Consider the following 15,395-nt stretch of genomic DNA (forward strand, 5'->3'; position numbering starts at 1 on the left):
CGAGATGCGCAGAGACGCTGCACTGTCTGCGCAGTATTTTCTTTAGGTTTTGATTTTCTCATCTACAAGCCATAAAAATCAAAACCTAAAAAAACAACAGCACGACAGAAACTCCAGACACACTTTGGGATGACGGAAAGCAGGAATATGCTGGAAAAAAGGAACACGAAGAGAGAAAGAGAGACAGCATCTACGACTGACAACAGACATTATTAAAATATCAGCATCTGCATTTCCTGGGCTAAAGGTAATCACACATAGCCAAGAGTTGAATGAACAAATGAATGAGTTCCACTTTACCATCCAGCAGCTCGTAGATCAACACAAAGTTGTTCTTGATGTTCTCCTCGCTGATCTTGCCAAAGTAAGCGGTCATAACGTCACACATCTTGTAGAGGAACTCGAACACCATGGCTGCGTTGACATTCTGCTTGGTCACAGCGGCCAGCCAGATGTTGGAACGTTTGACGTGGAAGAAACTGGTGCGGGCTATGTTGGTGACAGGAGAGCGAACCTGCTGCCGAGCATGGATAACGTTCACCCGGAACGCATCCACTGCGTTTCTCCTGCAACAAAACAGACACAACAGGTGAGCATAAATATGAAGAATAAATATATTGCTGCTGTCGGAAGAAAACCTCCTATCTCCAAAATCTGAAAGTGCCTGTTTTTTTTTTTACATCATGTATAAATGTCATGATGAATGGACCAAAAGAAACGGCCCAAAATGACTGGAAAAAATCTGGCTCCATTGACTTACATTAAAAATAGTTTTTTTTCTTCCTTCTGTGAAGTTATTTTGGAGATACAAGGTTTTCTTCCGACAACAGCAACATATATGTGAGAGTTGCAAAAATACAGTGAGCGTCTGCTTATGTGAGCCACCCTATAAAGCCTGAATTAATCATTTAAAAGTTAGAGCTATTGAGTTGGGAGATTCACACCTCGCTATACGTCTTTACGCATAAATTTCACATGCACAGACATGACATGACAATAATAGTAATGAGCGAGTTCTCTTTGAATTCACTTTAAATCCTCAGATTCACCCTCTCGAGGAAGGAGTCCAAAGCACAACCCAAAATGCTCTTCAGCATTTTGTATGCAATTACATACTTCCACCAGAGAGGCATCCAAATCCCCAAAACTTAAAACTACACTGTGTAAGTTTCATTCTTCTTGTTTATGAGTTTGTCCTCACTTTGTAATCTGTTTGTTTATATATATATATATATATATATATATATATATATATATATATATATATATATAGCACAATATGGCTGGGTACTGTGACAATATATATTGTTATCATGATAAATTATGTCACAATACGACACAATATGCTTTTCTGAACATAAACTATATTTCCAAACGTTTTCACTCTCCCATCCAAATCATTGAATTCAGGTGTTCCAATCACTTCCATGACCACAGGTGTATAAAACCAAGCCCCTAGGCCTGCAGACTGCTTCTACAAACATTAGTGAAAGAATGGGTCGCTCTCAGGAGCTCAGTGAGTTCCAGCGTGGTACCGTGATCGGACGCCATCTGTGCAACGTGTCTGACCTCACAAATGCGCTTCTGGAAGAACGGTAAAAAATTCCCCATATACACACTCCTAACCCTTGTGGAAAGCCTTCCCAGAAGAGTTGAAGCTGTTATAGCTGCATATAGTGGGCCGACATTATGTTAAACCCTATGTATTAAGAATGGGATGTCACTCAAGTTCATATATGTGTGTGAAGCCAGACAAGCGAATACTTAGTGTATCATGCATACCATCAGTAATCGTAGGAACACTGACCAACTGCATGTTTAATTAAAAAGAGAGCAAAATTTGTCCTGTTGAACTGGATTTACTGCAACACAGCATGCCAAATACTGCGTAAAAATCATGTTGTTCACTGGTTTGATTAAAAAAATAATCCCTTTTCAAATTTTTGATTTATTTATTTATTTTTGACCTGATTTCTCCCCAATTTTAGTTATTTCCAATTCAACCCGCTACATAGGACAGGCTAGGTGCTTAGACGGTTGCGCCACTCAGGAGCCCCTATAGGATTATTTTTAATGTAGTGCTACTTGTTCTTTTTCCAATGTGTCAACTGATCAGATGTCCAAAAACACAAGTATTGTGACATGAAAATTTCTTGAAGTGTCGTGATATTACATTTTTGCCATATCGTCCACCTCTAGTGCACATTAGAGTACATACCCTTACTAATTTTAAAATTTGTCTTTTGCTCCTTTGTATTTTATTCGTCTCAAACCCACTTGTTTAATCTACCAAAATGTTTTATTACTATTATAATAATTATTATTCTACTTATTAAATATAAGTAGTAGTAGTATTTCTCCTGCCTGAAGCTGGAAGGGATCCAAAGTGCATGTTTAAACTGAACAGACAGTAAACCCTTATCAGGTTATCTGGTTCGCCAAAGTGACTCACACCCACTGTGTCTACAGCCCACTGAACACTTAGAGACAGAAAAGCATATTTTATAGACTTCAACTCCTTCAGAGAAAGTAACGCAGGTCTGGTTTGATGACTCAGATATTGCAGCTTATGCATTTCATGCTGAAAACCAGTTCATCTTTTCATACTGGAAGTAAGAGTTAATTTACTACATTTATCCTAACAGCTGCTTTTTTTCTCTCCATTTAGCAAGAAACACCATTGTCACATTAAATATCACTACAGGACTGACAGCCCTGCTTCTTCCTTAATAATCTTTACCTGGTGTCACTTGTCTCATATATGCTTTATTCAAAGTTTGGCTGGAGTAGACTGGACATCAAATGAAATAAAGTGCTGCAGAAACTGTACTGTATACTGTTAGGACTATATACAGTGAATACTCTATAGTGCCAAAAGTATTCACTCACCCACCCAAATCAGTGAATTCAGGAGTTCCAATCACTTCCATGGCCACAGGTGTATAAACCCAAGCCCCTAGGCCTGCAGACTGCTTCTACAGACATTAGTGAAAGAATGGGTCGCTCTCAGGAGCTCAGTGAATTCCAGCGTGGCACTGTGATCAGACGCCACCTGTGCAGCAAGTCCAGTCGTGAAATTTCCTCACTACTAAATATTCCACAGTCAACTGTCAGAGGGATTATAACCAGGGATGCACATAACTGGTACGCAGGTACGCATGCGCGACAAAAATTAGCAACGCGTACTGCCACTTGGGTCACTACCGCGCTCTTGCGTACTGACGATCCCTCCTGAAATATTTCACATGACTGCTCAAGTCGCCAGTGTACATCGGTAAATGTTGGTAATTATAGTCAAACATGTCTAAGAAGAAACAGACAACAGTAAGCAGCTTCTTTGGAGTTTCGCCCCCAACTAAGAAACAGCAACTGGAGCCAGAGCCGAAGAAAAGACTTTTTTCGGAGAAGTGGCTGCAAGAAGTGCCGTGGCTTGAGGCTAATGATGAGCGAACAGAAATGTGGTGCAAGATTTGCCGTGCCCATCCACAGCTAGCAGACAAAACAGGTGCATTTTATAAAGGGTCGAAGAATTTCAATCATCCGTTATTTAACAAACACGAAAAGAGCAAGGAACATGCCACTGTGGCGCAAGCCATTGCTAATAAACAAGCTAGCCGAGAAGACATAGCAAGTCGTCCACTTAGCAGATGGCGAGACAAGCTTACTGATCAACAAAGGCAAGCCCTTTTTAACGTTTTTCTCCTTGCTTTCCATAAAGCGAAACACACCCGTCCCATGTCGTCATTTGCGGAGGATATTCCGTTGCTGAAGCGGCTAGGAGTTAATGTTGGGACTGCTTATCATTCACGTGAAGGGGGCACAAGGATTATGCAGAGCATAGCGCATACCATCAGCAGGGAGCTACGAGCAAAGTTGCAGGCTGCTCAGTTTTGGGGACTGCTTTTTGACGGGTCCGAAGACATCACAAAAACTGAGCAGGAAATCGTGTACATTGTGTCAGTATCCACCAATGGAGAGTTTTCGTCAGACTTTCTCGGATTGGTCGAATTGGGTGCCGACCGCACCGCACAGGCAATAACAGACGGGCTTGTAAAACTTTTTCAGGACGCATGCTTGGACGACTGGAGAACAAAGTTGGTCGCTGTGTGCACAGACGGCGCAGCTGTTAACGTCGGGGTGTACAACGGCGTTGTGCCAAAACTAAAGGGACTAGTTGCGATTGGAGACAATCTTGTGCACATTCTGTGCACTGCACACACGCTGGAGAATTGCGCAAAATCAGCTGACCGCAAGGTTCCGTACTGCAACACCTTCAATCAGTCTGTGGTCAGGCTGCTGCAGTTTTATTTACAGAAAGGTGGTGCGAAAAAAAACGGCTGCATTGCAGAAGCTATGTGAAGAAAATGGGATCTCCTTTGTGAAATTGGGAAAGTTTCATAATATTAGGTGGTCTGCATGGCGGCACGAAGTACTGTTAAAAATATCAAGACTATTGCCAGCCATTAAAATGCAATTGGCTACAAGTGATAACCCTGACTTGCAGCATATCTGCACAGAGCGTTTTCAATGCTTTCTAACACACATGGTTGACATTGGCAACATTTTGAAGACCACATCAATCAGATTTCAGAAAGAAAAGCTGACCATAGGGGAATGTAAGGACGAACTCATGGTGGCCATTGGGCAATTCAAACTTATGCTTGATGCTGGAGACCATAGTGCACAGACTGTTTCTAATGCTGAGGCTGACATAGACAAGACAGACTTACTCAGTGCGTTAATTGAAGAGTTTGAAACTAGATATGACTCCCTTAAGTCATGTGATCACTTCTTAGTATTTGACCATTCAACCTGGCCTCAGGAAATGCAAGGCCTCCACAGTTTTGGAAACACAACAATTTGCAACATTCTCCAAAAATACGAGGCCATCTTGCAGCTCAATAAAGACATCACTCTGACAGAATGGATGCGCTTAAAGCAGGCAGCAAAACGGCTGGGAGCATCTTCTGTGTATGACCTAGTCCAAATAGTAAATAATCCAAGTAACCCGGATGCTTACTCCAACATCAAAGAGCTGGTTAAGCTGTCTCTTGCACTGCCTTTGAGCAGTGCAGCTTGTGAGAGAGGTTTTTCACATCTTAACAATCAAAAACAAATACAGATCCCGCCTGTCACATGCTCGTCTCTCAGCCCATATGCACATCCACCTGTCAAAGGAGACCACAGAGACATTTAACCCAAAGCCAGCTGTTGACCTGTGGATGGAGACAGCCAACCGGAGGCTCAACCAAGGGCAAGGAAGTACATCTATAGCAGCAGCAGCATCTGAGGAGGACAATGGGGGCGACAGTGCGGTGGATAGTGAGGAGGACTTTTAAGACTTATCACGGATGAGGTGAGTACCAAACACTATTTGCTGGTACTCACATGAGTAACTCACTAAAAAAGTTATGTGCACCCCTGATTATAACAAAGTGGAAGCGACTGGGAACGACAGCAACTCAGCCAGGAAGTGGTCGGCCACGTGAAATGACAGTGCGGGGTCAGTGGATGCTGAGGGGCATAGTGCGCAGAGGTCACCAACTTTCTGCAGAGTCAATCGCTACAGACCTCCTAACTTCATGTGGTCTTCAGATCAGCTCAAGAACAGCATAGAGAGCTTCATGGAACGGCAGAGTAGCTGCATCCAATCCGTACATCACCAAGCACAATGCAAAGCGTGGAATGCAGTGGTGTAAAGCGCCACCACTGGACTCTAGAGCAGTGGAGACGTGTTCTCTGGAGTGACCAATCACGCTTCTCCATCTGGCAATCCGATAGAGGAGTCTGGGTTTGGCGGTTGCCAGGAGACGGTACTTGTCTGACTTAATTGTGCCAAGTGTAAAGTTTGGTGGAGGGGGGATTATGGTATGGGGGTGTTTTTTCAGGAGTTGGGTTGGACCCTTAGTTCCAGTGAAAGGAACTCTTAATGCTGGGCCCTTCTGTGCCCAACGCAATCAACAAAATGGGTCACTCATTTTTAACTTGTTCTAAACACAGATTTATTTAACAATTTTATACTGATAAACTGACTGAACTCAACAATTAGAGATGTTCATAAAGCTGTAACAATTTGAATATGACAATGATGAGCATTTTACATTTTTTTGTCAGCATAGTTTCAGGGCGTTTTCACACTTGGGCCATTTCAGTGTCTGAAGTGGACTCACTGACAGTGTTTTCACATAAGGTTCATTTAAATTAAAAAAAAAAAAAGTGTTAAAGTGAACCTGGAAGGGAACCAACTGCAAATGGCCTCAGTTCTTATTGTGTTCACAGGTGATTTGACATCTTAGACCACTTACACTACAGCTCCTTTAGAACTTTCACAGCACTCACGGTGCAAAGCGCTTGGCAAGTGGGCAGTATTCTCTGATAAATCCGACCTATCGGGTGACAAGAAGAATCAGCAGACCCGCCTGCTGCTCTCCTATTGGCCGCGCTGAAACGATTGGCTTAAGCGCATTGCGCAAAATTGTAAAAATGGCCCTGTGGGTCCGCGGGGGTGGGCTCTGTTTTTGGCTGTGCTCCTCACTGAAGCTCCACCCAGCGAAGGTTCGTTCATTCAGCGTTCAGAGCCCTCAGCTCAGGTCTTTAACATGGTAAAATCACGCGAACTCTCGCATCTTATTGCTTTAATAAGTCAGTGTTGCTGTCTGTCTCAGATCGCAGACAGACAATATCCTGAGTAGAACCTCATAAATGACCCTTGGTCTGTTTTACCTGCTGAGGTGCTGAAGACCGTGGCTATGTGTACGCTGAGCCTCAAGGTCTTCAGCATAAAGCAAAGCTAAAGCGGACGGGGGCCGTTTCGTTTTCACAATGCACAAATCAATCTGACCACAAAACGAACTACAAATGAACCGAACTCTTGAGGTGGTTGTTTTTGGTTTAGAGGGGTCCGAGTTCGTTTGGTCTGTTCACATACGCAAAAGAAACCATGACTCAGCGGTCTGAGTCCACTACAGATGCTGAAACGGCCCAACATCTTTACAGTTCACTTACACTGTGAACACAAAACAGACTGAGGTCGTTTGCAGTCAATTCCCTTCCCGGTTCACTCTAACAGAACTCCGCTTGGTTCTTTTAAAACAAACTATATGTGAAAACAGCGTCAAGCCCCATGACGCAGCTCTTGTCATCGATCTCCAAGACCTTAGAATTTTATGTTTGTACGTTTTCAGGCTGGGTCCATCTGTCTATTCAGCATCTCCTCTTCCTTTACCCTCTGAGCTCCCTCGTTCTTCCAGCCCTGCTCAGCTCAGCAAACACCAGTGACTCACTCACACGCGCTTCCCGGCTCTGCGACAGGCAGCGATTTACAGACCCCACGTAACCACGGCAACCGTGCTTTTAACAGTCAGGGTCTGGGTCTTTGGGAACATTTTGCTGTTTTGTGCAAAATTTGTGTCAAAAACAACTTTAAATGTAATCTAAGATTAAGGAGCTGGACTAAAAGATATGTAGTGTATTGTAGTGTGTTGCACTGCTCTGTATTCAACTCTGTTCCTTTTTGCCTCTGTATATATTTTTCTTGATATTGATATATATATATATTCATATCTATCTATCTCTATATATTATTATTTTTTTAATCTATCTATATATCTGTAGTTTTCACAGACAAAAACAATTTCACACTTCGATGCAAATGCAAAGGCTTAAAACAACTGACTTGAAACAAACGTGAATGTGGGCTGAACTGGATGTGGTGCTTAAACTCAAAAATACTGGATAATACAGCAGATCAAATGGTTACAAAACCTTCCTGCAGCTATCTTCCTTCCCTTTCGCCACACCCAAACCACAAACCCTATGCTCTGTCCACTGCGCCCGTCGTATCCTCCAGTCCCAACACAAATGGGACGCCAATGGACCGAGCGGCTCTCACCCTATGTCATCGCGGTAGACGCGGGAGATCAGCACCTCGCCCTTGTGGTTGTAGATGAAAAGTCCTCCGATCATGGTGGCAGCCTCTGCTTAGTGTTCGCTGGCCATGGTGGGAAAACTGGAAGGAAGAGAAACGAGGTTACCGACACACAATAACCTGAAATGATGAGGGCATTAGAGAGAAACTCACGGAAGCCACATCAACTCAGCTATAAGTCTGCCACGTCATAACAGCGCTGCGCTATTTCCAGCAGCGAGTTCGCATTTGCATTAAATATGGAGCTCGGCAGGGAAATCAGGCTGTTTTCTGAAGCAATGCAAAGACTGATATGCATGAAGGCAGAATAATTATTATATATATATATATATATATATATATAAAAAATATACACACACAAATATATATACACACAAAGTACTGTATGAAAGTCTGTATGAAAGGCACCCAAGACACATTTTCAACATCTATTTATTTGTGTGGTTTGTGTTTAGTTGCTGAGAAAAGTGTTAATATTTGAATAAACAAAATGCATAGAAAATTAATTAATAATGATTTTATATATATGTAATAAACAGTGATTTTCTGGATTTTCTGGATAAACATTTCCAAACCTCTCCTCGAGGAAGCCCAGTATTATATGTAGTTAAACAGCAGCTCCTGGTTTGACCAATCAGTGCTTCAGTAAATTGAGCTCATGATGTAATTGATGATATGAACAAGTCTCTGTGGCAGCTGTGAAGGTGTCGGGGAAAAATATGGACCAAAGAAATCTTGTTACTTTTTATTGTTTTTATGTTTATTTGAGTTATGAATATGACTTTATTCTAATGTATATTGTGATAAACTCCCTGCTGAGGTAAAGTGTTTAAAAAATTTCTTTAGATGCCTAAAACTTTCACACAGTACTGTATAAATACACATATTTGGCTGAACAAGAATTTTCAAGTTTGATATGATTTGCATTTCTTAGGACATGATTTCCATGCGTTATGAAATTGTTCCTGTATTAAAAATGTTTTGGTTCTCCAGAGCTGTGATTGATTTGGCTCAGAAAAATAAAAGATCGTCCGTAAAGGGTGATTTAGGGACAGAGTCCAGGTTCAGTACTCTGGTTAGGTCACAATACGCACAGCACAAAAGAAGAATGTGAAAGAAGAAAACAGGAAAACAGTATGAAAATACTGCGATTGTATTATGGTTTACTGTGACTGTGATGTACTTTCCAATACATGAAACCCTGATAAAGTGGACTAGATCAGAAATGGTAACCACAGTGACTCTCTATCTTACTACTGCCACTGCTGTGTTATCAGTGGAGCCTTTCATAAAACCGCGCGATGCACGCCCAACGTGCACGACAAGGCCTGATTTATGCTTTCCGCATCAAGGGCCACGCAAGTGAAGAAGGAGACAACACTCAAAAATATATCTCGCCAATGCGAGCGTGTACAAAATACCCTGCAGTGTTTGTCATTCACGACTCAAGCGTAAGAACAAGCATCGCAGAAAGGTTCCAGTAAGCCAAATGTGCTGCCTAATATCAAGATATAAGGATGAATCTTATAACACCGAAGTTTTAAGCATTCTGTGTTGAGTGTATGCCACTCTAGACCTGGACCAAAGGAAACCGTTTGAGATTCTGAACCAGACAAGTCATCGTGTGTGTGTGTGTGTGTGTGTATATATATATATATATATATATATATATATATATATATATATATATATATATATATATATATATATATATATATATACACACACACACACACATATACACACACACACACACGCGTCCTTCAACATCAACGACATGCAGCGCCACTGTCCAACGTAAACCACGCATCTTCATTTTTGTCAATTTTTAGTTTTCTACACCAAAATCCTTGACGTTGTGTGAATATCCTGACGAATGGACCACCAGAAATGCTCTAAAATCACTTGCAATAAAACCTCTTTACATTAACTTGCACTGAAAGGTTAGTGTTTTTGACTTCTCCTGTGAAGTCACTATTTTGGGGACACTCGTTTTTCTTTGGACAGTGACAATATGTTGCATATTTTCTCGCTCTCATTCTGTTTTTGTGGTTTCTTATACTGAGAATTTCTATAGTGCTTTGTATTGTAACACCTGAATCTTGAACAGGCTCAAAGCTGCAAAAGGACAGTGGTGACGGCGAGTGTAACGGTTCAGGAAAGTCTATTTCAATACGGTAAAATATGGTGGCGCCTTGATTTTAACACAGTAAAAAACGAGCGACTGAAAACGTGTCTTCGGTTAAATTCTTACCATTTCCATTTTCAGTTTATTAAAGCATTAAAACATTTAAATGACCACATGAAACAGAGGCTGTGCTGTCCAGTGTCCTGATTAAACAGCCAGCCACAATACAACAAAGTTGTAATACAATTCAATACACAATACCGCACTGTTACATCCCTCGCAGTTACCAGCCAGTACAGTGTATTAATAATAAAAAGTCATATTATAAAACAAATTTTGCTTCACAGACGTGTGACTAACCTCTGAATTTAACACTTTATCCATAATAAAGAGCAAGGAAGGCGAAAGCTCGACCTGTGAGCCCCTCACTAATCCTCTCCTTTTAGGAAGACCTAAAAATACACCTGGTAGTGTTAATGCTCTTGAGAACAGAGAAACCAACCAAGGACACGCCGATGAGATGCACTACCTTTACCATCTCGGGTAAATAAACACAAAGCTAAAAGTCTCTCAAACACACGGTTTGTAATTATTGTAATTAAGAGTGCTGTAATGAGCGCTCCCGGCTCTCGACCACCGCTTTCCAGTGACCAGCTGTATATTTCCAGTGCGCCTGTATGTATGAACTCCAACAAATCAGTGAACTGAAAGCTTTATTCACCAAATCAGACAAACCAGTGACTGTGCAGGTTTTATAACGATGGAGCCTGTATAACCCCACGCCTATACATTACCTTCATAAGAATAATTAACAACCACTCATTAGTACTGAGCCCCCAACGAGACAGTCATCATTTTCTCATAATTTGTGGTCTCAATTTATTAATTTGTGGCCTCAATATATTAATTTGTAGCCTGAATTTAGCATATTGTGGCCTCAAAATACTAATCTGTGGCTTCAATATATTACCCCATAGCCTCAATATATTAATTTGTGGTCTAAATTTATTCATTTGTGGCCTCAATTTAGCATAGTGCGGCCTCAAAATAGTAACCTGTGGCTTCAAAATATATTGAGGCTATGGAGTAATATAAACGTGTGGCCTCAATATTGCATATTCTGGCCTCAATTTAGTAATCTGTGGCTTCAATATATTAATTTGTGGGCTGAATTTAGCATATTGTAGCCTCAAAATAGTAACCTGTGGCTTCAATATATTACCCCATGGCCTCAATATTACATATTCTGGCATCGATGTAGCAACCTGTGGCCTCAATATATTCATGTGTGGCTTGAATATAGCATATTGTGGCCTCAAAATAGTAACATGTGGCTTCAATATATTACTCCATAGCCTCAATATATTAACTTGTGGCCACGTCTTATTAAAAAGTAATCACCATGTCACCTAAGCGGCTCCACAGATCAGACAGACACTTCACTTTGGGCTTTTAGACGCATAAATACCAGCTGGGACCAATCAGGTCATGTCACACTGCAGACCGCACACTGCATCACTAGTTCAGCACATGTGAACTCAAAACGAGCTCCTGTAAGAAATAATCTGCTATAATAAACCGGTTTAATCAGAAAACCGCTGTTTCTGTAACGTTATACCCGCACTGCCGCTGTTCCACCGACCCGCAGCGGCCGACATGTCGCCCAAAGGCACTGCGGCGGGCAGGCGCTGCTGGATTATGGCAGCTTCCCAACCGTGTAGCGTTAAATGCACATTTGAGCGAGTGTCCTGTTCAGAAACACCACTTTTAACCCCATGAAGTGTTCGGCAATTAGTCGATTATCTAAATTAGACGTGTTAGAGCAGAAAATAGGAACATTTTCGCTGTATGTTAAGCTGAATGCCTACTAGCCAGCCACCCAACGGAAAAAATACTGTCCCTGTTTTTCTTGATTTTGGTGAAATAATACCGTGCTTAAGATTATTACCCACGTCTAAGGTGCGAAATAATCAAACACATGTTCATTTTAAAACAAAACCAGCGTTTGAAATGTGATTAAATGACCTGGCCATCACTGCTGGCTATGCTAAAATAAGCTAAGCTAACCAGTTCGTGTCAGGCAGACTAACAAGCAAACACGCTAACCTAGCTTAGCTACGATTTTGGCACCAACTATTCTTTAAATAACGTTAAAGATATAATATTTTACGGTTTCTGCGGTCCATCGGGTTAAATATAAGCCCACACACATCATCTTGCCAAAATACTAGATTGCTACTAGTTAGCTTCTTACTCGATAGCGTCTGGTTCGAATTTCCCCGTTCCACCTTAAACGCCGCAGCAAGTACTACGAGCGCTTCAGGAGCCAGGCTGCAGACTGCAGCCCCATTTAAGGTGGAACGGGAAAATTCGAACGAGAAGCTGGGGAATAGGAAGCCAAATTCAGCCTCGTAGAAGCACTTGTGTTGGCTCCATTAGCTGGTCGTGGCTGAGATAAAGCTTCCCGAATTCAACTCGTTTCCTTCGCCGGGATTTTAATTTACATAAACAGCGAAAACAGAGCTTCACACTTACCGACGGCTCTCTGGGTGAGCCCGAAAAGGAGCACTAAAGGTAATTTATTCGCTGTTGTTGAGGCAGAGCTCCCTGGTCACACTGCGGTCTCTCAGCAGCTCATCCTCATCAAGATGTCCGACCGCTCCCCAACCCGGGTTGCCAGATTAAAAACGCCCGAGCTGGCAACCCTGCCGCTCCCAAGCCTCTGTCCGCTCTCGCTGTACTGCTGCAAAACAGCACGATGTGCACCGTATCAGTGGGTGGGCCGAAAACAATCGATTCTCAGCTGCACCGTGATTCTTTCTTGAACGATTGTGGATCGATGCACATTTCCTAACGAGACATTTGCGTACATTCCCCCCAAAAAGACGATTCTTCAAGGGTTCTTTAGTACAGGGTATGGTTCTATTGAGAACCATGGGTTCTCTATGCTTTAATAGTTCTTCAAGATTGATGTTGTATAGGGTTCTATATAGAACCTTTCCACAAAACTATAAAGGTTCTAAAATATGAAGTACAGAAAAGTGACAAGCTTGACATATGCAACACATTCTCCATCAAGATCCACTGAAGAGCCATTTTACCATGCAAAGAACCATTCAAGCATGAAATGGTTCCACATAGAACTCACAGTTCTGAGTATAACCATTGCCTTTATGAAAGCAACCTTGAAGAATAATCTTTATTGACTGTATATACTTACAAAAGATGTTTTTTTAAGGGTTCTTTAGTAAAGGGAATGGTTCTATTTAGAACCATGAACAATCAGGAACCGTTTGCATGATTAAAGGGTTCTTTGCATTGTGAGTGTTCTTCAACGATAATGATAATGTGCTGCAGATGGATTTATACAGAACCTTTTTAAAAAGCGTTCGATGTAGCACCAAAAAGGGTTCAGTATAACAATGGAAGAATGTTTTTTGGTGCTGTATACAACCCCAGTTCCAATGAATTGTATGACATTGTGTAAAACATAAATAAAAACAGAATACGATGATTTGCAAATCCTTTTCAACCTATATTCACTTGAATACACTACAAAGACAAGATATTTAATGTTCAAACAGAAACTTTGTTTATTGCAAATATTCACTCATTTTGAATTTGATGCCTGCAACACGTTCCAAAGAAGTTGGGACAGGGGCATGTTTACCACTGTGTTACATCACGTTTCCTTTAAACAACACTCAATAAGCGTTTGAGAACTGAGGCCACTAATTGTTGAAGCTTTGTAGGTGGAATTCTTTCCCATTCTTGCTTGATGTACAACTTCAGTTGCTCAACAGTCCGGGGTCTCCGTTGTCGTATCTTGCGCTTCATAATGCACCACACATTTTCAATGGGAGACAGTTCTGGAGTGTAGGCAGGCCAGTCTAGTACCCACACTCTTGTACTACAACGCCACGCTGTTGTTACACGTGCAGAATGTGGCTTGGAATAAGCAGGACGTCCCTGAAAAAGACATTGCTTGGATGGCAGCATATGTTGCTCCAAAACCTTTCAGCATTAATGGTGCCTTCACAGATGTGCAAGTTACCCATGCCATGGGCACTAACACACCCCCAGACCATCAGAGATGCTGGCTTTTGAACTTTGCGCTGATAACAATCCAGAGTTTTAACTTGCACTTGTAGATGGAGCGACGAACTGTGTTCACTGACAGTGGTTTTCTGAAGTGTTCCTGAGCCCATGTGGTTAATATCCGTTACAGAATGATGTTGGTTTTTAATGCAGTGCTGCCTGAGGGATCGAAGGTCACAGGCATTCAATGTTGGTTTTCTGCCTTGCTGCTTACTTGCAGAGATTTCTCCAGATTCTCTGAATCTTTTGACGATTTTATGGACTGTAGATGATGAAATCCCTAAATTCCTTGAAATTGCACGTTGAGAAACGTTGTTCTGAAACTGTTGGACTATTTGCTCACGCAGTTGTTCACAAAGTGGTGAACCTTGCCCCATACTTGCTTGTGAACAACTAAGCCTTTCAGGGATCTGAAGAATCTGAAGGTGGAATGCAGGAACCGCATACGCTCAGTCCATCTTCACCTCCTTCTGCAAGTGCCTGTTCCTCAAGAGCTGAAGGTGGAATGCAGGAACCACATACGCTCAGTCCATCTTCATTTCCTTCTGTAAGTGCCTGTTCTTCAAGAGCTGAAGGTGGAATGCAGGAACCACATATGCTCAGTCCATCTTCACCTCCCTCTGCAAGCACCTGTTCCTCAAAAGCTGAAGCTGGAATGCAGGAACCGCATACGCTCAGTCCATCTTCACCTCCTTCTGCAAGTGTCTAGACCCTGAGGAGCTGCCCAAGTGATTATGGAACATACTTATCATTCCTAAATCAGGGATCTGAAGAGCCATTTTGTAAATGGTTTACAAAATGTAAACCGTTTTAAATGGTTCTTTGGATGGTGAAACGGTTGATGGAGAATGTGTTGTATTTGGTTCTATGTAGCACCAAAAAAGCATTCTGCTACTGTTATGATGTCAAGCTTGTATACAATAACAGAACCCTTTTGGGTGCGATACAGAACCATGTAATGGAGAACAACAATTTGAAGAACCATTGCCCCATGCAATGAACCATTTAAGGATGAAATCGTTCTTCAGATTAATGGAGAACATGTGTAAGGTTCTTTTAAGAACCCTTTTGTAAATGGTTCTATGTAGCACCAAAAAGGGTTTTGCAATTGTAGGCAAGTTGGACATTGTAACAGTAGCATAATGCTTTTTGGCGCTATCTAGAACAACATACAACACATTCTCCATCAATCTGAAAAACCTTTTCACCATCGAAAGAACCATTTAATCAGGCAAGTGGTTC

At 41.7% G+C, this 15,395-nt stretch overlaps 1 protein-coding gene across 2 annotated transcripts in view; it reads right to left on the reverse strand.

Annotated features, from left to right (window-relative positions):
• The window catches only part of ap2m1b (adaptor related protein complex 2 subunit mu 1b), a 30,391-nt gene extending 17,587 nt beyond the window's left edge, over positions 1 to 12,804 (reverse strand). Inside the window, exons 1-3 of one of the 2 annotated variants that reach the window (XM_017719522.2) lie at positions 12,591 to 12,804; positions 7,892 to 8,008; positions 301 to 566 (exon numbers count right to left, since the gene is read on the reverse strand). In XM_017719522.2, coding sequence (XP_017575011.1) covers positions 301 to 566; positions 7,892 to 7,965 — 340 coding nt within the window. In that variant the 5' untranslated portion in view covers positions 7,966 to 8,008; positions 12,591 to 12,804. The remainder of the gene's footprint in view (positions 1 to 300; positions 567 to 7,891; positions 8,009 to 12,590) is intronic. The other variant, XM_017719524.2, reaches the window with a different exon arrangement.
• Between the last annotated feature and the right edge of the window lie 2,591 nt (positions 12,805 to 15,395).

This window comes from Pygocentrus nattereri, chromosome 7 (assembly GCF_015220715.1).
Source record: "Pygocentrus nattereri isolate fPygNat1 chromosome 7, fPygNat1.pri, whole genome shotgun sequence".
Classification (NCBI taxonomy): Eukaryota; Metazoa; Chordata; class Actinopteri; order Characiformes; family Serrasalmidae; genus Pygocentrus; species Pygocentrus nattereri.